This window comes from Phodopus roborovskii, unplaced genomic scaffold (assembly GCF_943737965.1).
Source record: "Phodopus roborovskii unplaced genomic scaffold, PHOROB, whole genome shotgun sequence".
Lineage (NCBI taxonomy): Eukaryota > Metazoa > Chordata > Mammalia > Rodentia > Cricetidae > Phodopus > Phodopus roborovskii.
The window spans coordinates 530,872-553,410 of record NW_026125708.1 but is presented as its reverse complement, the minus strand read 5'-3'; the positions used below and the strand labels follow the sequence as shown (position 1 = coordinate 553,410).

General features: G+C 39.1%; 1 protein-coding gene across 1 annotated transcript in view; it reads left to right on the top strand.

Moving 5' to 3' along the window:
• The window catches only part of Ophn1 (oligophrenin 1), a 333,577-nt gene extending 313,669 nt beyond the window's left edge, over positions 1 to 19,908 (top strand). Inside the window, exons 22-25 of the mRNA XM_051178493.1 lie at positions 12,021 to 12,186; positions 13,236 to 13,286; positions 17,615 to 17,656; positions 18,838 to 19,908. Coding sequence (XP_051034450.1) covers positions 12,021 to 12,186; positions 13,236 to 13,286; positions 17,615 to 17,648 — 251 coding nt within the window. The 3' untranslated portion in view covers positions 17,649 to 17,656; positions 18,838 to 19,908. The remainder of the gene's footprint in view (positions 1 to 12,020; positions 12,187 to 13,235; positions 13,287 to 17,614; positions 17,657 to 18,837) is intronic.
• The last annotated feature ends 2,631 nt before the right edge of the window (positions 19,909 to 22,539 follow it).

The following is a 22,539-nucleotide window of genomic DNA, read 5'->3' as shown; positions in this document are numbered from 1 at the left end:
GCCCTCCCACGTTGTTCTAGTATCTTCCCTACCTGCTCCCTTAGAGCCTCTTTTGTTTCCCAGCCTCATGGGTCTCTTTCTAGTTTCCTGCCCTTTTCTCATATTTACTTCCACTTGTGGTGTAGGTATAGTTTACACTTAGAAACTAAGAATGTGCCTATGAGAGGCAAAATATTGCAGCTGTCTTTCTGAGCCTGGGTTAACTAGCTTAAAATAATTTGTTTTTATTTTCATCCAATTTTCCTGGCAAATTTCATTTTTCTTTGTGGATGACTAAAATTCCTTTGTGTATAGGTACCACATTTTCATTGTCCATTTATCAGTTGATGAATATCTGGGCCTAGCTATTATGAGTAGTGGTGTAGTGTACATGGATGTGCAACAAATAATGTAGCAGGATGTAGAATCCTTTAGTTTATGCCCAAGAGTGGTATAGCTGGGTAAAAGGGAAATTCTAGTTTGGGTTTTATAGATGCCTCTACACTACTTTTCATAGTTGATTCACCAGCACACACACTCCCACCAGTTGTATGTATGTGTTCCTCATTCCCCATATTGCTTTCTTGATGCCACCAATTCTCACTGTGTGAGATGGAATTCCAGCATTGTTTTAATCTGCATTTCTTTGATGGATAGAGATGCTGAACATTTTAATATATATTTATTCACCATTTGTAATTCTTCCTTTAAGAAGAATTAGTCTTAATCACTGTTTAATTGCTGCTAAGAGACCATCGCCAAGTCACCACTTTCAAAGGAAGCATTTAATTGGGGGCTTGCTGAAAGGTTCAGAGGTTTAGTACATTATCATCAATGCAGGGAGCATGGCAGCATTCCCAACAGATATGGTGCTGGTGGAGTAGCTGAGAGTTCTACATCCTGACCCATAAGCAGAGAGGGAGACTGGGTCTGACATAAGCTATTGAAACCACAAAGTCCACCCCCAGTGACACACTTCTTCCAACAAGGTCATACCTCCTAATCTTTTAAATCCTTTCTAATAGTTCCACACCCTAGGGACTAAACATTCAAATATGTGAGCCTATAAGGGCCATTCTTATCCAAAGCACTACAGTGTCTTTTGAGATTGTTGGCCTGTATTCTAATTAGTAATTGTTTCTTTTAAAGTTTTAAAACATGTATTATAGATATTAACTCCTTGTATGTTATCTAGCTGATAAAGACTTTCCCCTATTCTCTAGACTTTTTTATTCTACTGATTTATTGTTGTTGTTGTCAATGCGTTCGCTATTTCCTGTTCAGAGATTTGTTGTCTGTAATTATATCTTTAAGTTTTTACCCTTTGTTTCAGTGTTGCCAGTTTAAAATTGAGATCTTTGATGGATTTTGGTTTATTTTTCATACAAGCTGAGAGATATGAAGTCTAATTTCATTATTTTGTAAGTAGTTATTGACTTTGGCTGGCACTGTTGGTTGAAAGGGCTGTCTTTCCTCCAGCACATGATTTTGACACTTTCATCAAAAATTAGGTTTCCATAGCTTGTGGGTTTATGGCTGGTTCTTCTGTTGTGTTCTCTTGGCCCACATGTCTGTTTTGTGCCAGTAGCAGTTGTATTACAATATCTCTATAGTGTAATTTGAGATCAGGTAATATGATGTCTCTGGCTGTGTTTCTTCAGCTTGGTTTTGTTTTGACTATGCTCTTTCACATTTCCTACAAATTTTAGGATTGTTTATCTGTCTCTGTGAATAATGTATCTCAACATGTAGCCCATTAATGCCCTTTTCATTATATCCTCCTGCCTCAGCCTCCTGAACCTCCTGAATGTTGGATTTGTAGGCCTGCACCATTGCACCTGGCCAGAGATACTTTTAAAGGTCACTGTTTACTAGCATGGTGCTAGAACATAGGGTAAAAAGTGTGGTGTGGAGTGAAGAAGTGGGAAGCAGTAGAGTAGGGAAATGCCAGCAGTGGAGTTGGTGTGAAGTATGCAAGAAGCCTTTCACACTTGCTGAATAGCACTACAGAGTCTTTCTAGAGAGGCAGAGAGAGGGGAGAGGGGGAGCTATTTTAGAGTATACATAAAGACAGAGGGCAGTTATAAAAACAAACAAACAAAACAACAACAAAAACAAACAAACAAAAAACCAAGCCTGTCCAGATAAAGCAGAGGAAAGAAAGTCTGTTGCTTGTGGCAGAGCTTAGTACATGCTGACAGCATTGTCTTTGAGCAGTTCAGTAAATGCTGTTTTGTGTGGATGCCAGCAAGATTTCCATAGAACAATTGTTGGTTTTGAATTCTCTGGTTTGGTCCTCTAATGCATTTGTATGCTCATGTTGTTTTCCATATCTGTACCTTGGGTTTTATATCTCTAAAATGGGAAAAAGTATATCTACAAATGATTTTTAGGATTAAAAGGGATAACAAACAAAATACCTGGCTCATAATCAGAAAATTAAATATGTTATTCATTTGCTCCCTCTGTCCTGTCTTTCCTCCCTACAATTTGCCTCTTATGGGAGGCAGCCAGGAAAGGCCAGACATCTATGGAGACATCTGCTTCAGTTTAGAAGTCATATATTGATCATCACATTAACCAAATAGAAAGTTGGGCAACTGCACTCCTACCCCCATGGTAAACTTTGCCCTGCCCGTTGTCAAGCCAGATCCTGTCAGTTCAGCACACACAGTAACTTTTAGCCTTCCACATCAGTTCTTCCTCCAACATCTTTGGATATAGAGTCCAATCGTATGCCATCCTTCTGTTGCTTCTCTCACACTCCCACCTTTTGGGCTGCTGGCAGCAGCAGCTGTGATCTAATGGTATCAGTTAATATAAGAACTGATCTGACTTGTCCAGAGTCATCCAGGCTTTCTCAGTGTGAGCTACAGCATTGCCAGATTTTTTTCTCTTAAATCAGTTAGTAACAAGCTTATGTGGTACAGTTTCCTTAAAGCCTCTGGCCTTCAGCCTTGGCAGAACTGGGGTGGGTTGGGCCATGGTAGAGGCCTATGGACAGATCTCTGGCAGAGTTGAGTCTTTAAAGGTTCCCCACCTATCACTTTACCTCTGCTTCCCTCCCTAGTTTCGCTGATGCTCATGGTAAATTCCTGGACACTAGAAGAGGTATCAGTTAATCAGTTGCTACACATAGTTCTTCCCTGAGCTGAAGCTGATGATTAACCCTATGTGCTAACAAGAAACTTGAATGGCAGGCTTAGAGTGAAAGTTGTCGCTTCTGCTTATCCACTCTACACAAAACAGTTGTTATTCTTTTTCACCTTTGTTGTTAAAGATGCTTTGTGGCTTCTGTTATTTTAAATGTGTCATTGCACTAACATCTATCTTTATCCCTTTAACTGATCTAACATGAGAGTGGACTTTCTTGTTTTTCATCTCCCTCCCCCAATCAAGTAGAAATAGTAGAAGCATGGTGCTTGTTAAAGGACTTACTTTTGTGGCAACCAACTGACTTTGCAGTACCCACTATTGTTTCCTGATGGATTTTATCTTCTACACATGGGTCTGTATGCATTTTCTTATTCCTTGTATATTTTTATTGTTGGTAAGTATGTGAGGTAGGTTTTACCTTACCCACATCAAAGGAAGAATAGCTCAGACATAAATCAAATTGTTCAGAGTCTCTTGTGCTATAAGATGCACAGATGTTGTTGGAAAATAGATGTTTGTGGTGCTTTATAGCACATTCATTTTTAAAGTTTTATTTTTATTGTATGTATGTATGTATCATGTGTGTGCTTGTACCCAAGGAAGGCAGAAGCAGGTGTTATGTCCCCTGGAACTGAAGTTAGAGATGGGTATGAGCTACCATGTGGATGTTGGAATACATATCTGACTCCTCCACAAGAATAGCAAGTTCTTTTAAAAACTTAACCATATCTCTAAGCCCAGTCTTGTTTTATACCTTAGTCATTGCCTTCTTTTCTGTCTGACATTACTTTGGGATATACAAAATTAGCATGTCTCCTTTTCACCATTTGATGTAGGTGTCTTTTAAATTAATTTTCTAGGTTAGCATATGAAATAATGGATAGTTCAGCATGCCATCGTCATGCATACTGTGTTGCCATTTATTCCCCATGCCTCCTCCAACTGGTTCCCTTTCTTTTCCCAGTTAGTCTTCCCTTGTATAATCTTTCCTGTTATATGTATTACATTACTCTATTTTCCATCTCCCTTAAGATTTCTTCCTCCACTCCTCCCACTTTCTATTTTTGTGGCTCTCCACAAAGATAGATACTCTGACACGTCTATTAAAATCTAGGTTATACATGTAAGAGAAAACATGTAGTGTTTCCTCAATGCTACTTTCTCTTATTGGTTCTGGCCTTACAAAATACAAGTGTGTGGTTTCTACAAAAAGATTTACGACTTTTGGGGAGAATGAAGAGGACAGAAGGCTATATGCCTTTGCTTGTATTTGTACATTCATTCAGATATCACACTAAGCAAAGAGAAAGGCCAAGATGAAAAGACATGATTCTATCTTCCTATTGTTCACAGTGAGAATGGCCCATAGGCTATCATTTTCAGCCCAGTGTGAGCTATGTTCTTGGATGAGAGTGAGAGCCTTCAATTAAGAGCAGGGGATAAGAAGCCCTTCATTATATATATGCCCATTTAACTGAAAACAAACATTTATAGACAATATTTTGGAATTTGGGCATTGTTCTTTCTGAACTACTTCCTGCTGGTAAGGGGTGCTGTCATGCGGGATTCTAAGAAGATGCAGAAATCTTGGCTGTAGTCTGTCAGGCTGCTTTGTCCAGCTGTTTTAAATGTAGGCTCACCTGGTACTCTATTTCTGGTGGTCTGGCTTGATCAAACCACATTAGTCTGCAAGGAATCCACAGCTTTTCATTTTCTGTGGAAACAAAAATAGAAATCATTTTCCCCAGTAACTTGTCCTTGAACTTAAATTTTGGAGTCAAAGCATTTTTTTTATTTAATTTATTATTTTGCTTGTCAATCCCAGTTCCCTCTCCCTCTCTCCCTCCCTTCCTCCCTCCCTCCTTCCCTCCCTCCCTTTTACCCTCTCTGCCCTCTCACATGCACCCTAGCCACCCTCCCCTCCCATCCCCCCACCCCAATTCCGTATGTAGGGGAATGCCATCCAGTTGGGATCATGTAGATCTGACAGGTCATGTGAAGTAGGGACTAGGGCTTCTCTCCTGTCTCTAGGTTAAGGCAGTTATCCCTCCATGGGGGATGTGTATGCAAGGTCCTTTTGTGCACCAGGGATACATCCTGGCTCCACTGTCTGAGGTCCCTTAGACTGCTCAGTCCTTCTGGCTGAGACCCATATTCGGGGGGGAGGCCCATGCTGGCTTCCCAGCTATCAGTCTGGTGAAGCCCTTCATTCTGCATGAAGTATCAAAGTAAGTGTCATGCCACACACAGCGGCCCTATAACATAGAGGTTCAACATCCCTGATTTGTTTCTTTCCTCTTTCTGGTGACATGCTCCTGGGCTTGGAGGAAGGATATTTGCAAGATCTTTTTCAGTCATATAGCCATCAATTCTTCACTGAGGTGACTAATGCTATAAGTGGCATATGTATCTACTCTAAAAGTATTAGGAACAGACTTGCTCCTGCATTAATGGGCGTTCCTGGCCACTATCCACATTTTCTTGTTTGGACTTATTATGCTTTAGTAATCTACTGTTGGGTTTTATTCTCTGCCTTTCCTGGAGTTTAACTCCAAATTGTTCCATAAGGATAATTAATGACTAAGGAGAAAGGGAGGTTACATGATGAGCATGGAGGAATATATAAAGCAAGAGATCATTCTAGAAGACTGGGGGTGAGCTATAAGAAAATACAATCTTCTCCATGCTCTGTAGCCCAAGGTTTGGTTTAGGTGGATATAAGAAAAGGTGCAAAGTTGTATAAAGTAAAAAACTGGTGACTATTGCATCTCCATAAATCTGTACATGCTAAGATCTTTGGTTGCTCTTATTTGACAAAAGATGGGAAGGAGGTAACAAAATGTTTTGGAGAGGGCAATCAATTTTATAGTGAAACCCATGATTTGGATCAAGATTCAAAATGAATTAAAATGATTTCAATTTGGTGGAATACTATAGACTAGAGAGAATTTGTGGTAAGACCCCATCCTCCACTACTTCCCTGAATGTGTGTTTTACAATTCTCTCTCTCTCTCCAAGCTGTGGGGTTTCAGGTAAATCATATCCTCTCTGAGCCTCTCATTTGTATAGGAGGATCATAATTGTACCCATTGGATTGCTATAACAAGGAAAAATGACATGTGTATACCTGTCCTATTCTAACTACCCTGTAAATGGAAGGAGTTGCTCAGCTTTTATACCAGGCTATTGTAATTAGGTCAGCTTTACTTTTTATTTCTCCACTACCAGTAGTGTGGGATAGCACCTCCATTATAAGAAAGGTGTGTGTGTTTGTGCATTCATGCGTGCGTGCATGTGTGTGTGTGTGTGTGTGTGTGTGTGTGTGTGTGTGTGTGAAGGTAGATGTGGTTTATAAAGCACGTAGCTATATAGTAGAGGCTCAAGAAGTGACAGATTACAAGACAGGGACATTTGCTTTTCTGTATCCCAGAGTCTTGGAGAAACTTCAAATGTAGAATATGGGCAGAAGAAAACAGCTCCAAACTCTACTTTACATCTTCGGCCTGTCTATACATGTGATAAGGGGCATTGGTGCAGGAAAGGGACAGAAAGGAGTTTTAGCTCTTCTTAATCCAATTCAAGTCTAGTTTGGTTCATGGATCCTCTGACAGTTCTACTACAGGGTATTCATCCATACCTCACTTCTTAGAGCACCCATGTTTAGCCCTCTAATGTGATTGCTGAGCCACAGTGCTCTCAATTATTACCCAGTCTATGACTTCTCATCACAGTTCAGGTTTAAGACCCCAGGGAGACTGTATCAGATCATCTGTATGCATTGCTTGTTGGAGACAAATGCCCTCACAAAATTCCCAGTATATTGAATACTTAATTTAGGTTTCAGAATACCCTTGAAGCTTGGGGATATTATGCTTTGTATGACACACAAAGCTCAGTTGGAAGCCTAAAAAAGGAAAGCTTTCTCCACTGTCCTTCTAAAAGACTGAACTGCATTTTTCTTTACTCAATAAATATTTGTTGAATATCTGCTGGTTACACGAAGAGCAATTTACTTGGGTCTCTTGGGGATACAGAGATGAGTCCCACCTGGATCTTGCTCTCAAGTTGCTCAAATTCTAATAGGGGAGAAAGAGCCATGAAAACAAAGAGCCAAAGTACCAGATTCAAAGTACAAGACAACCAGTGCTGTAGGAGCTACAGAAAGGAACTTGGAGAATCTTAAGCTTCCTAAGAGACATGTCACTTAAGTGGATGCAAATTTGGGCATGTGGGAATAGGATAAAGAGGATCTTGGAAAGATGATTAATTGCAAGACATGCACACAGAACAATAAATAATAATGTCTGGATTGTAGCATATATGAAGGATGGTGGAAATCTAGATCAGAAAAGACTGCTGAAGCCCAATGGAAGAGGGTAGTGAGTGCCAACTTAAGCATTTGGATATTGTCTGCAGGCAACAGGGGGCCATGAAATCAAAATACATTTCTTGAGAGTAATATGAAAGTGGAAGAAAGGGAGAGAGGGTAGGAGGGAGGGAGGAAGAAAGGTAGGTAGGAAGGATAGGAAGGAAGAAATGAAGGAAGGGAGGAAGGAAGAAAAGAAGGAAGGAAGGAAGAGACTGATTAATAAGTAGAAGAAACTGATAGATACTTCCATAGTATTCCCAGAGCAGGATACAAAAGTCATCAGAGAGAGGTAAAGGTTTATAGACTGATAGCATCTGCTGATTCATCTGCAGAAACAGTCCAATCCTCATATTGTACTGGCAGAGAAATGAACTGCTGACTAACACAAGCTAGTTTCAGTATTAAAATGAGAATCCAGGTTTCTTGACTCCTAGTTAGATGACTTCTTTCTGTGCCTTGCCAGTTTGACATTGTGGCTTAACTGTGACTGAGACAAATTAGAGGCAAGAAAGAACAACACCGGGGTCTTTCAGCCAAGAAAACTCTTTGCTGTTACTTCAAAGCATGACTTGTAATGAATCATCAAGTTGAAGTTGCATATAAAAAGGGCCTAATCAGACAAACAGTTAATGGTGCTTACTTTCCAGGCCCTAGTTAGATGTCCATTTGGATGTGGCACTAAAGGTAATGAATGAGGTTACTGTTTTGAGGGTGATATCTGCCGTCCTCATCCAAAGAAATGGGCCCTGGTATAGGCATGACTTTGGGTAGAAATAGTTTCTGGCTCTGAAAGTGTAGTATCTTTTGTATCAAACTCCCCACTCCAGTATCTAGTAGAAATAGGATATTGCTGTCATCTCTGGTCATCTGTGACCTGCAATGAGGAAGCAGTGTTGTGTGGCTTTCAACTTTACAGCTCACACTACCCATGATCAACACTGAAATACTCATATGCAAGTCCTACCCCAGTCAAACTAGGAATATTGAGGATGAGATCTGAGTACTGTATATTTAAAGGTCTTCATATGTTCTAGTGTATAGCCAGGGTTGAAATCCACTGCAACACTGATAACTGGAACTACATAGTTTTCAGAAATCACATGCTCATAGATATGTTATGGTAAACTTTGAGATTCCTTTTCATTTTGGAGTATCTTTCCCAAGGCATAACATTTGTACAGAATGATGGCCAATCTTAACTATGAATACTGTAAAAAATACAGTGTTACAATACTTGGAAAAGAACTGGTGTTTGATAATATACTCAGCAAGAACTGGAACTATGTGAGACCCTGTAATTTCTTCCTGTACTGCAAAATTAACCAATAAAAATAATTAGTAACTATTGTTTTACTCATACTTTTACTGTTATCATTTTCAATTTTATATTACTACAAATAATGGTAATATAACAGTCACCATGGAAAGTAGTGGGTATGGAAACAGAAGATAAGAATTTCAATCATTATTCTAATATAACCATATAGGTAATGGATATGCGGATTTACCATTCTGAGTCCCAGTTTCCATATCCATAAAGTAGAGATGACACAAAGTCTCTATTTATTTCTTCTTAGCTTACTATGAACATCATATGGAAAAATGTTTCAAACAGTATAAATTTGTTAGAAAAAAATCTATTTTATTACTTTGATTATTTTTTCTAATTCAATTGTAAAACAAAACAAAACAAAACAAAACAACGAGGTACTAAATGGAATAGCATGTCCATAAATGTAAGATAGAGCCTAGATGGGGAGATAGAAATTCTATCTGTAAACAGGAATAATAATTTTCTCATTCCTCTACTAGTATACTATCAGAATCCTACCTTTTCCCTTGAGATTTTTCAGTGGATGGGTTTTTAAAAATATGTAGCCCAGATTTGAGCTGATTATTAGAAAACATAATCATGGTATTTTTATTAATTTTTATAAATTTCACATTTGCATACAATATTATCATATTTATCCCCCTCCTCCCCATAAAAGAAAATCAGTTTTCTTTATACTATGGCTCCTGGTAGAGCAAACACACTCTATTGGATGATCCCCATATTAAGAAGTATGTGAGCCACACAAATCAGAATCAGTAGGTTTTATAAAAACAAAAAGGAGGAAACAAATTTGAAAGGGGGGAGAGGATGGAGTGATCCAGGAAGAGTTATGGGACATGCAGGACCCACAGAAAAGTGACTGCTGATTCAAGATGGACATTACTACAGAGTTCCTGCTTCATGGAAGAGTCTGCCAGACAGTCTGCAGAACACAGAGAAAAGTGACTGACAAACTGTCAATACAAGAAGACAGTTTAAAGTTTCCTACTTTGCTGAAGAGTCTGCCAAACACACTATGGCCCATGGGCTGAAGATGGAAGATTACAAAAAAAAAAAAAAAAAACTTCAAGTGACTGACAAGGCAAGATGTCTCTGTCATTTCTAGAGTTTATATACTATCCTTCTGTGGTCTTTGAAGGAGTTGAAGACTTATAGTTATGGTTATAGTCTTCCTTAATTAGGATTAAAGATAAGTTACATATAGGACTTTAGACTCACAAAAATAAAATAGATACTGAAATATTTTCTTAAATCTTATTAAATGTTAATGGACTAAATATTGTTAACTATGATTCTTATTTGGTAACTGTTGTGTGATATATTTTGCTATGTTAAGGTTAAAACCCTTCTTTTTAGTTAGACAGAAAAGAGGAGATGATGAGAGATGCCATTGTGTATATATGTTTCTCATACTGGTTAATGAATAAAGCACTGTTGGCTAGGAGGATTGGAGGAAGTAGTAAGGAGGAGTCAAGATGGAGAGTCTGGAGAAAGCAGAATGCTGTCCGGCTCACCGGTAAGGAGATCACGTGAAAATACATAGATCAACAGAAATGGGTTAATACTTAAGACAGAGCTAGCTGATAAACTAGTACCTGGCCAACAGCATTATATCAAATACAGAGTCTTAGTGTGTTAATTGGGGCTGGCGTGGCAATGGGACAAGACCAGTGGCAGGCGGAAATACTCTTACTCCATACATAAAACTGTAAACATAAGTAACTACTATAGCAAGCACTATCATATAGATGGAATTTAATGTTTTTATTTTTACTTTAAACATCTTACAGAAAGAATGGCAATCAAAATCTCCTAACAGTAAGCACACATCAAGATCTAGTGTACTTGCATTGTTACACATATGGCTATATTGTCTTCAATGGGACACAAGAACTTACTGTGTGGGGTTTTGTTTCCTTCATTTGTTGAGACAGTCTCACTCCATAGCTTAGGCTGGCCTGGAATTCACTGTGTAGGTCAAGGTATCCTTGAACTAATGTCAATCCTGCTCAGTTAGACTCCTCAATGCTGGGATTACAGATGTGAGCTACCATGTCCAGCTATGGTGTACATATTTTTATCTTGACCCTATCAAATTCTTGTCAGTTTATATGTAATATGTATTGGTTAATTGCTTGGAAGAGTAAATTGTTTAGCCTTTGTAGTTGTGCCTGATGTGTTGATATTAGAGTATGTTTTGTGCCATTGGTTTTTCTTATTTTTTTTTTTATCTTGGATGAATTACTTTGAGCTTTTATTTTTTTCAACATGGAATTACTGGATAAACAAGTATACATTATTGCCTGTGCATGATTTTGAGTTTCATCCACATTGTTCCAGAATGCTTGATAGGTATCTAGATAGAATAAGTCCAATTTATTGTGCCACCAGCAGTGTGTGAGTACATCTGTTTTACCTAATCCTGTCAGTAGCATTTCATAAAATATATATGTTTATTTCTTCTGAGTAATCTATAAGCCAGAAATGTGGAGGTAGGTAGGTAAGTTAGGAGCATACTTTAGTACTGATAAGGGCCTGGACCTTTTGTAGATTTATTTTAGTTTTAATTAAATGTACATATGTATGTAGCTATGCACATGAGTGAATTGTCCACAGAGTCCAGAAGAAATGTTGGGTCACCTGGATGTGGAGTTACAGGTTGTGTTGTAGGCCTCCTGACATGGGTGTTGGGAACCCAACTTGGGTCCTTTGCAAGAGCAGTAAGTACTTTCACCTGCTAAGCCATTTTCAACTCTCAGGACCTGAACTTTAGTGGTGATATATTTATCAATTTCAACTTCCTCATCAATCACCTATGATGTGGCATCTACCACCTAATATGTGGCTAGCACTGTAGTGAAAATATTAGTTCCTAACTTAATTCCTTCAATTTCTGTAAACTAGTGTGTTGCTACTATGAATTATAAAGAGAAGGAAATGTAGAATTAGTAAATTCATAACAAACATAAGGTACATGAAATTGTACATCCATGTTTAAATGTAGGCTTTCTAAAGGTCAGCAGCCAGAAGAATTTTAAAACCAAAATAAAGAGTTGTTGTTAGTCAAAAGTAAATGGGAATCAGAGAAGATGGTCCAGCCAGCCCCAGTTCACCTACTACTGATGCTTACTGTTCTATTTGGGTGACTATTTATGTCCTTGGTGTTGTTTTCTCTTCTAGGAGATACTGACTGTTTCAGCAAAGTTCGGCCCCCAGGAGAAAAGCAAACAATCATCCGTCCTCCTGTGAGGCCACCAGACCCTCCTTGCCGGGCCAGTACTTCACAAAAGCCAGAACCAAAGCCAGACACTGTAGCTGGTAATGCAGGGGAAATCCCATCATCTGTGTAAGTAATGTTTCCCTCAATTTGATGTAAGGCTTGTGTTTGCCATGAGAAGTGCCTTTGGGGTCGCCATCTCTGGTTGCTAAGTGTATACAGTACAGAGTTCTGGACATAATTCTCTTCATAATCTCGAAGACTACCCAATGCCATCTTTGTGTGGAAAATTCCATTCACCACCCAAAAAACTGAGCTATTTCACTACAGATGAAGACGTTTTCAAAGTCTTACACAAAGACCCATTTTTTTCTTAGCTGTTCTGATGTCTCTAGAATAGTAAAAATCACTTTCAGTTTTTTGGTCTAGAAATCTTTTATTTTCTTTTATTGCTATTGGTTTTAAAGTAATTTAATGAGCACATTTCTTTTTGTCATTGTGCTTGGGCACTAGGGCTTTTCTTTCTTTCTTTCTTCTTTCAAGAAAAGGGTACATTAAAAAAATCTTCCAGAATGACTCAGGTCCTCTAAAGATCCTCTGGTAGGACAGGAGCAGAGCTGACATCCAGTAGGCCCTCTGATGGATGGGCAGTGAGCTGGGGAGCCAGGGGTGAAGTTGACCAAGGATCCAGCTTTGCTTGGTCATAGCCAGTCTTCCTGACCTCTCCTCTGATGCTCCTCAGATTGTTTCACTGGACACTTCTTAGCACATGGCCTCTCAATCCTCCTTTTTTTTATGCCTTTTATTTCCCAAAATTGCAAAATGAGGAAAAGAACAAAGCTTCCACAACTTCAGCTAATTACCAAAGCTTATTTACAAAGTGCCCTAAGCCATACTTTGAAACCAAAGATTACTTTCATTTTTTTTAAGGACCAGTCTGAATGGGCCACAAACTTTGACCATTCTGGGTCATAAGTAGTAAAGGGTCTTACTTGTTGCCTTGGGGTGCCTATGGCCTCGGAATCACTTCTTATTCTGATATTCAAGTTTTGCCTTAATCCTTAGGGCCTGGTATTGGTTCCTATCTGGTAGAGTGTCACGTCCTTTTCATTGCTCCTCCTTGGTTTGCACATGTATTTCTCTGGAACTCATCATACTTGGTTGGCTTCTATTTGCAGGGTGGCATCCAGGACAAGATTCTTTGAAACAGCATCACGGAAAACTGGAAGGTAAGAGACACAGGAAACAGAAGAATGGGCAAATTGCAGTTTTGAATAAATGCACCAAGTATATCTCTTCCCATCTCATTTTCTGTTTCTCTATAGTTTTTGTTCTCTCCCAATCTCTCCTTTACTCTCCCTTTCTTCTCCCACCTCTTTCTCCTGCACATATTGTAGATTGGCTTCTGTTTCTCATCTGTGTCCTATCTTTTTCTCTTGCTTATTCTTACATGTGTCTATGCCATTCTCAGTTTCTGTCACTTTTTGTGTTTCTCTGCCAGTGTTCTCTTTGTGACACCCTTCTTGTTTTTCTTAACTTCTGTCTTTATTGTCTCTTTTCTTATTTATTTTTTCCATTTGTTCTGTTTATCTTTCTCCTTCACAGACATACATGTGCATGTACACTGTTGTGTGTGCACACATCTTATCCTATTAGGATTATTTTTTTCTCTGTGATGAAACATCATGACTAAAGTAACTTGGAAAAGAAAGGGTTTGATTGGTTTACATTTACATACCATAGTTTGTCAATGAAGGAAATAAGAACAGGAACAAAAGCAGGGCAGGATCCTGGAGGCAAGAGTTGATGCAGAGACCATGGAGGAGAGCTGCTTACTGGCTTGTTCCTCATTACTTTCTCAGCCTGATTTCTTATACAACCCAGGACCACTGGCCCTTGGCTGGTACCTCACACAATGGCTGAGCCCTCCCCCATCAATCACTAATTAAAAAATAATCAACAGACTTCCCTGAAGCCTGATTTTATGGAGGAATTTTCTCACTTCAGGCTCTCTCCTTTGAGATGACTATAGCTTATGTCAATTTGACATAAAACTAGCAAGCACATATCTCAAGCTATATTGGAAAAACACCTTACACCCAATGAAGGTATTTTTGTTGTTGTTTTTCTTATTTAGATTTCATAGTGTATAAGGACATCTGGCAAAGGAATGTAGAATATAGCATTCTATTGTCTATGGACTCAGTATGTGTGGCTCACATTTCAAAGGTAAATAGCTGACTCAAACAATAATTATCAAGCTGACTACCTATCTAAACATCTTGAAAATTTGTAAAAAAATGTTCCAGATTTCTGGCTTCTACTCTACACTTACTAAAACTGATCTTTTGAGTGGAACCTAAGAATCCATTATTCCCTACTTTTGAGGTTCCCCTCCCTGATTTCCTCTCTCTTTCTTTTCCTTCTGTTCATCTTTCCTTCAATTTGTTTTTATATTTTTTCAAATGCTGGTACAAACTGTTCAAGCCCTGGGCATTTGGGAGCATTTGCACAAAAGCACCTGGTGGAATGGTTGCTTAGTCTTCAAGGTGTTTGCTGTGAGTTTGTTCCATGTGGCTAATCATAGATTTATTTTTTAAAGTTATATTTCCTGGCCAAGAACAAGAGATAACTCTTCTAGGTAGTCAGTTAAAAGCAGAACAACACACCTTTACCACCAATGGAGCCAGGATAGGTTTGACATCCTCTTACAATATCATGGGATCTAATTCACCAGCATGCGATTCTACATGACAAGTTACCATGGTTAGTTTGGCAGTCACAGGCAGCTCTGGATTCAGTCAAATTCTGTTTAGAAAATAACTTATCATGTATTTTACTGTAACAGATGAAAGTGAGGTCAAGTCCCTAATTTATTTTATCAGGGGAAAGAAGATATAAAGGTTTTGGATTTGTATCTAGGGATTATAGCTCAGTGCTAAAATATTTACACATCATGCTTGAAGCCTTGGTGTCCATGGAGTGGGGTGGGGCAGAAGGCGAAAGAGAGATTCCTAATAACATTATCTCCTATGGCTAGCACTACTTCTTGGTATCCATTTTCTCTCCCTAGAATAAAGAAATCATTTGAAAAAGTAACACCAGAAAAGCTGAAGTAAATAAAACTGGAATGAATAGAAAGAATTGGGCATGTTGAAAATAAAGCTTTTGGGAAGAGTTAATACTTGATCAAATATACACAGCAAAATTTGGAGGATTAAACTATATTTTAGAATAGGCTGTCAGGGCATCAAGAAGGGAATATTTAAGAGGCATAAATAAAATTCAGTAGAATTCTTAGCACAGGCTAACTTTCAGTGGGAAAAGTATTACCAAACTGATGTTGAGGGCTTAGAAATATTGGTAACATTGCCAATGGGCTGGGATTTTTCAGCCACTGCCCAGGGCAGAGTTAGACTAAGCACAAGGCCAGAAGACCTTAGCCAAAGCAGGGACTTCAATCTTTGCTATCCTATCCATTCATTATCTGGGCTTCTAGAACCTAGGCTTAATCCTGTTCTGTGTCCTAAGAATCACATTGAAGGGAACATAGGTAAGATGAAACTACACCTGCCTTCAGTATGCCATCCTGGCTACCTGTAGGTTCTTCTTATTCAGAAGCTACATAGGAAAAATACATTCCTCTCACCTCGAATCCACCACTACTTAGTGTAGCCACATGCTGGCCACTGAGCAAGATGTTACTTTTCATGTGGCTAATCCTTTACATGGTCATTATTGTTAACCTCTTCTAACATGGCAAATAAAAAATGCTGAGCTGTTTAACCATTGTCTTGCCTCTTTTATTTTTCCATTTACATACTTGACTGCAGCCTGCCATTTTGATAGCATCTGTTCCTCATTCCCTTGCCGTCTTCAACAGTTAAAAAGAACAAAAACTCAAATGAAACCTTATTAGAGATTTGTCAGGTTGAGAAGAGAGGAGAGAATATTTCATAAGCCAAATACAGCTTCAAAAGTGATTAGTGTCCCACTTTGTCTATAATGTGGGGGAGAAAATAGAAAGCTTAGCTAAAAGTAAAACCTGGACAGTGGATTAGAGCCTGACTGTAAAGGTCTTGTATGACATATTAAGTTGTTTGCTCTTTATATTGTAGTCCGCTGGGGGCAGGTCATGGAAGATATTTACGTGGTGGTGCACATTCTGAGCAGGCTGAGTTGTAAAAAGATCACCCTGGTAGTAAAGACTGGAAGCAAGGAGACCAATTAGGAAACAAATCCTGCTGTCAAGAGTTGCTGAAAGTCCTGACCTAAGGTGTTGCTGTGGGAATGGAATACAAGGACAGATATGAGATCAGTTCGAACAGACCCTGCAGACTTTTCAAATGTGAGATATTGTGGAAGTGCTGAGAGAGATAAGTCTAACTTGGGTAATATGGTAGATGGTATAACAATTAATTATAAAGAAACAGGTTTTGTGAGACATTTGCTCTCAATTTCAAAGCTTGACTGTGTAGACAGTGTGAGTAGTGAGAAACTAGAAGTCAAACTACTTGTCAGGGTGGAGCTTGTGTAGATTTAGTAATAGATCTGTTAGGTACAACCACTGTATTATAGAACTCTAGTGTGGGGAATTATTCATTCCTGTGTGTGTGTGGGGGGGTGGGGATAATTGGAACCATGAATAGGAACAAGATAATTGAGGCAACTAGTTATAAGTAGTGTAAGGAGTAGGATTTTTTCTGCCCGCCGATGAGTCTTGTCCCGCCGCTGCGCCAGCCCCAAATAACACACAGAGACTCTGTATTTGATATTATGCTTTTTGCCAGTTACTTGTTTCTTATCGGCTAGCTCTGTCTTAAGTATTAACCCATTTCTATGTATTTCCATGTGGTCTTACCAGCGAGAGGCGGCTGGCGGTTCTGCCTTCTCCAGACTCTCCATGTTGACTCCTCCTTACTACTTCTTCTTTCCTCCTTGTCTCCTAGTCCCTCCTACCTTCCTTCCTATTGGCCAACAGTGCTTTATTCATTAACCAATATGATATATATATATATACATATATATATATCCCATCAAAGTAGTTTCAAGAGATGGGTGGAAAATAGAAGGCTGTGGATATAGCTGTGGGGACCAGCTGTTATGTGGGATGCTCTGGCCATATTGTTGGGGATTTATTCTCTGTGATTGTCTGTTTCCCCTAGTTTTAAGCTGAGTAAGTAAGGCTAATGTAGGGCTGAGGAACAGGCTGAGCAAAGCTTTTTTTTTTTTTTTTTAAATATACAACAAAGGAGGATTTATTTTTCATATGGTACTTCCCCTGCCTTCTTTCCCTTCTCACCAGTAGTGATATAAACTGTGGTCTTGGGCCAGCTTCTCTATTATATCTAGTCTCCCATAGTCTAGCACTCAAAAGACTGTTTTAATACCTGAAAGGTGGCTTCATGGCTAGAATACTGAATTCTCTAAACCTTCTCAGCCCAGAAGAATGGAACTAAAACATCTGAGCAGAATAATTTCCCACCAATCAAGTGATATTTTGGCATTAGCCTTTTTAGTCCTAATTTAATTGAAATATCTTTTCTTGTGCCCCCAGTTCTCAAGGGAAACTTCCTGGAGATGAAAGCTGAGGCCACAGGTATGTTGTTTCTACCCTTCATTACAAAACATTCTTCAAATAAGCCCTTTTCATGGCATCTAGGATTTGAAGACTAGAATTCCACATATGTCCAGAGGGTGGGAACTTACTCCATACCTCAGTTCACCACCCTAATATTGCATATCCCTTAAACTTATTTCATTTGTGGAGTTTTTATATGATTTGAAGTTCTCCCCCAGCTACATTATTTTAAGATTGCCTTTCAATTGAATTCATTAGAAATCCCAGGCTAGATATCTTGGCCAAGTACAGTTCTCTTTCCAAATCTCAATTTCTGTTTGTAAAATGTGATGTTTGTAAAAAGGTGATGGAACTTTCTGGCTGCCATTCTTTGAGTCTATAAGGAAGCCAGCAACATCCCTTTTGATAATAGCAAATGTGAAAGTGTCTACAGTGGGACTTCATCCCTTCAGACCAAGTCACAATTTCAGTTCTTCCTACCTGAACCATCATCTTTGGTCCTTTATTTTATTTTAGTGCGTAGAACTTTCATATCCATGATCTCATTTGATTCACATCACATGCCAGAAATAAGGAGGATACTATGTGTTCTGACTCAACAAACAAAGGAACTTAAGTTCAGAGGGGATAAGTGACTTGCTAAGGTCACAGGAGACTTGGGGGTCAGGGAAATGTCTTTCTCTGCGTAGAACTTTTGATTGCTTAGTTATCAGATCTCTGGCATGACATGAACCAATATGCACATTAATGAGGTCCAAGTATCTGGAGTTTGGCTTGCCATGTGCTCCTTAGCCTTCTCTTTTTTTTTCCTGTCACTGCCAGTCCTCCACGGCCTAGAGATAGATAAGCCACTCCTTATCAGCCTTAAAAATGAAGGCCTGCTTAAAGGAAGTTTGGCGATATTGAAAGGACCATAAAGGTAGTGGCTAAGATGCAGGGGAGTAGAGTGGAGTGGCAGTCTCAGAAGTTCTAGTATCAGGATTTTGCTTACCTTGTCGATATATTTTAGGGATTGGAGGTGGGGTCAAAGGCACAATCTCTAGTGCTAATTATAGTAGCTTGGAGTCTGAAGTATAATGTCCCTTTTTCACATTATGTACCAGTTACAGGTTAAGTAGCTTGAGAGAGCCTACTGCTAAATACCTATTAAATATTCACCCAAGCCTACCTAACTCCTTACTTTTTTCTTTCCTTTTTAGGTTTGAAAGGACTTGGCCTTAGGGACCCTTTCGAGGTTGTAAAAGGGTCTATTTCAAACCCTTGTGAGCCATTTGGTGCTGAAGAGCAGCTCATTTCTGGCCTTTTACCTTTAGTATCTGGGAAGTCATAAAATAAGGAGCACATGTTTTAGACACACATGTTTGTTTCTCCTTTGTATGCTGTCTTTTCCTGGAATGTCTGTTGTAAGCAGCTCCTAGGACACTGGATGGCTGGATTCTCTCAAGCAACAAACTCTACTGAAGTGAAAATACCTATTGAAGAGGGGAACCTAGTTTCCCACACTTCTCTGAGCTTATTGTCTCCTCAAAGTTCATTGGACTCTGAATGAATCAGGATTAAAGGCTAATCTTAGGGGCGTCCCACCCTGATCTAAAGACCACATGAGTTGGGGCCATTGTTTACTTGGAAGGGAGTAGGGATGTTAGCTGAACATTGGAGAATTGTGTCATGTCTCTTTTTGAGGATATGGACACTAACTAGTACCAGATTGTCACCCTGGTACCATGACATGTTAATGAAATCTGGTGGAATCAGACTGCATGAATGATTCCCACCCAGTGTCCTTACCCAGGATGGGCTTAGGAAGGTAGCCTTTCTGCTTTTGCCTCCAGCTTCTGAGGACAAATCTGCTAAGCATGTTTTGCATGTCAAAGCCTAGGTCTGTCTGGATTTTCCTTTTGCCTACTTCACCCAATAGCTTCCTTTCCAGCAATCAACAAATAAAACAAAACAGAAATCGTTTCTGTAAAAAAGGGTCAAATGTTAGGAAAAATTGTTAAGATTGACTGAGTCTAAGGAATTGTTGTCATGGCTTCTTATTTGCCTCTAGCTTACAAGCTCTTTTATTTCCTGAAAAACAAGCAAACCGACACAGCTACAAACAAACAAAACCAGATCTTAGCCAAGTGCCTGTGGATTCTGGAACTCCGTGATGCCCCCAAGATGACATATACAATTCCATGAGGGTAATGCCTTTTCTGAGCAGATGGTTCATAACATTCTACTGGATTTCAAATGGGACTGCAACCCAATAAAGGTTAAGAACCACAGCCCGTGAGATAAAAGACTCTTTACAGCCCATAAAGGGTTGGATTAGAAGGAACTTTCAAACGCATTTATACTAACAACAGCTTAGTTTACATGAAGAACAAGTTAGCGACCACAAGAGAACAAGATCCCAGGTGTCTGAGCTCCTACATAAGTTTCTTTTTAGTATACCACATTTGTCTAGCAAGGAGCCTTGTAGGTGGTGGCTTTAATGGCTCTTTTGGGAGGTATTGGCTTTTATCCTCTTTCTTGAGCCTCTTGTATTTGCCAGCAAATAGAAACTTTCAATATATAAGCCTCTGGTCCTTTCATTACTGCTAGAGTCATTGAAAGTACACTAGAGTAAAAAGCTTGCAGAAGTATGAAATCTGAGGAATAGACATTTTTGAGCCCTGTTTTTCAGAGTGTTGGTGCTTCTGTTTCTGTGCAGCTACCTGGGCCACGGCCTCTGAGGCTTGCAGGGCTCTTATTGAGCTTTGGTCTTAGAGCTATAGTCTCTCTGTTAATGATGGAATAGCAAGTACATGTGTAAGACTTGGCCACAGGAGTGGGCTAGTAGCGCTTCAGATCTACGAAAGATTATAAAGACAGCTTGAATCTTGTTTACATGTGGGAAAACACCCTGGTAAACACTAAAAATATTAGATTATTATTGAGAGACAGAGAATGACATTACAATCCCAATGGAAAAAGTATCTAGAAACTTTGTTCCATGGTTGCTGTGTTATCTGGGACATGGATGAAAACTCACCTGGGAATAGTGGGGCCATCAATTTTGGAGGCCAGGGCGTAGTTGATGGAGGTAGTTCTACTTCTCCATCAACTCCCTTTGGAGAAAGAAACAAGTATCTCCCTTTGACAATCTGCTTTAAAGAGCAAAATTTGTGTGGTGAAGCATATATCATAAAATGAGATTGGCGTAGCCTATGCTTGATGCACAGATAATAACTCAAAAGAGTGGATCACAAGAGGTGATATGTGAGCGATAACTGTGGGAAATTAAGTCACCCTAGATCAAGTAGGTGAGAGAACTGTTAATTCTTGAACCAATAGTGACAACAAAAGTTCTACCACTTATTAAACACCCACCGAGTATTTGGTACTTCCAGTAACTAATCTTTCATCCTTATAACAATCATGCAAGTACTCTTCTTTTTGTGCAGATTAAGAAGGTACCAATTTGTGCTCTTACTGGCTGTGGTAGACAGACATAGTGAACACTAGAAGTGTGATTTCTACCCAGCCATCTCTGACTTTGTACCTGTGCAATTTTCCCTATGACATTTAGAGGTAGATATTTAGAGGGCACATTACTGGAGGTGGGCTGACTCTTGACTCCTGTGTCCATGATCGATATGGAAAGGACAGCAGTGAGGGAGGAAAGTGGTCCTCCCCATATTGGTCAGGGACACAGAAGTCAAGAATCAGCCCACCTCTAGTAATATGCCCTCTGTTTAAATACCTACCTCTGAATGCCATAGGGAAAATAGTTGGATTTTCTTTTCACTCCGAGTTGATCTGATTTGTAATATGTTTTAAAATATCATCTAACCTCACCTTGTGCAATGAAGAATTTGTAAGAGTTGGCCTCTGTGAATTTTTGCCTTAGTAATTTTCCAAAGAGAAAGGGTCCATCCAGGCATTGCTGTGCCTTCCCAGTACATCACTATCTGTCATGTGTCATCTAGAAGGCTGTTGATACCCACATATACAGTCTGAGAAGCAGGAAAGTTCTGTGTGCCTTTGTGGAATTTGATGCCCTGGGGTCATATCCCTACAAAATTTTCTGCCATGAAAGCAAAAAAAAAAAAAAAAAAAAAAAAAAAAAAACAACAACAAAACAAAAACAAAAACAGGGGGTCATTTAATAAAAGAAATTTTATTGCATTTTTATATTTCAAGTTGAAAAAGAGGTGTTTTGGAATATCCAGCCACCACAGGGCAAAACTAAGCATTCAATTTAAGTAGCGAACTAGTGTCATGTAAGAGTACTTTGGAAGTAGTGGGCTACAATAGGGAAGCATCTTTCTCTTTTCAAGACGTTCCTCTCTTCTATATTAATGACAAGAAAAGTAAAGGAAGTAGTTTTGCAACTGCAAAATAATTGCTTTTGAGAGAACATAGATGAGTGAGGCTGTTATTAAAGAAGCAGCAGACAGTTGACCTTGACACATTAGGAGACTACAAAAGCTTGAGGAACAACAGCAACAGAAAATCAAGAGTGAACAAGATAACTTGACCAGATATTGTCAGTGAAGAAAAAGGGCTTAATTTTCATAGGAACATTGCCTATATGAGCTATGTGTGTGAAATCAGGGAAAAGAATGAGATCCCTGAGCTCATTCATGTTGTTTTCAGTTAACTGTGTAGATTCTTTTGTGTAAATGTCCTCTATCTGCAGTCTCATCATGGAAATAATCTTTCAGCATATCTGGAATGATGGTCCACTCACTACCACTTATGTTGTCTTGCTAAAAATCTAAAGAAAGCTTAGAACAAAATTCTTTTGAACCCAAGAGTCTTAATCTATTCTTCCTTTTGCAGCATAGCTTTGCCATTTCCTTGGGCCTCATTGCATCAATAAATGATAGCTGACAATTCTGTCTTATAAATAAGGAAACTTGAGGCCAAGG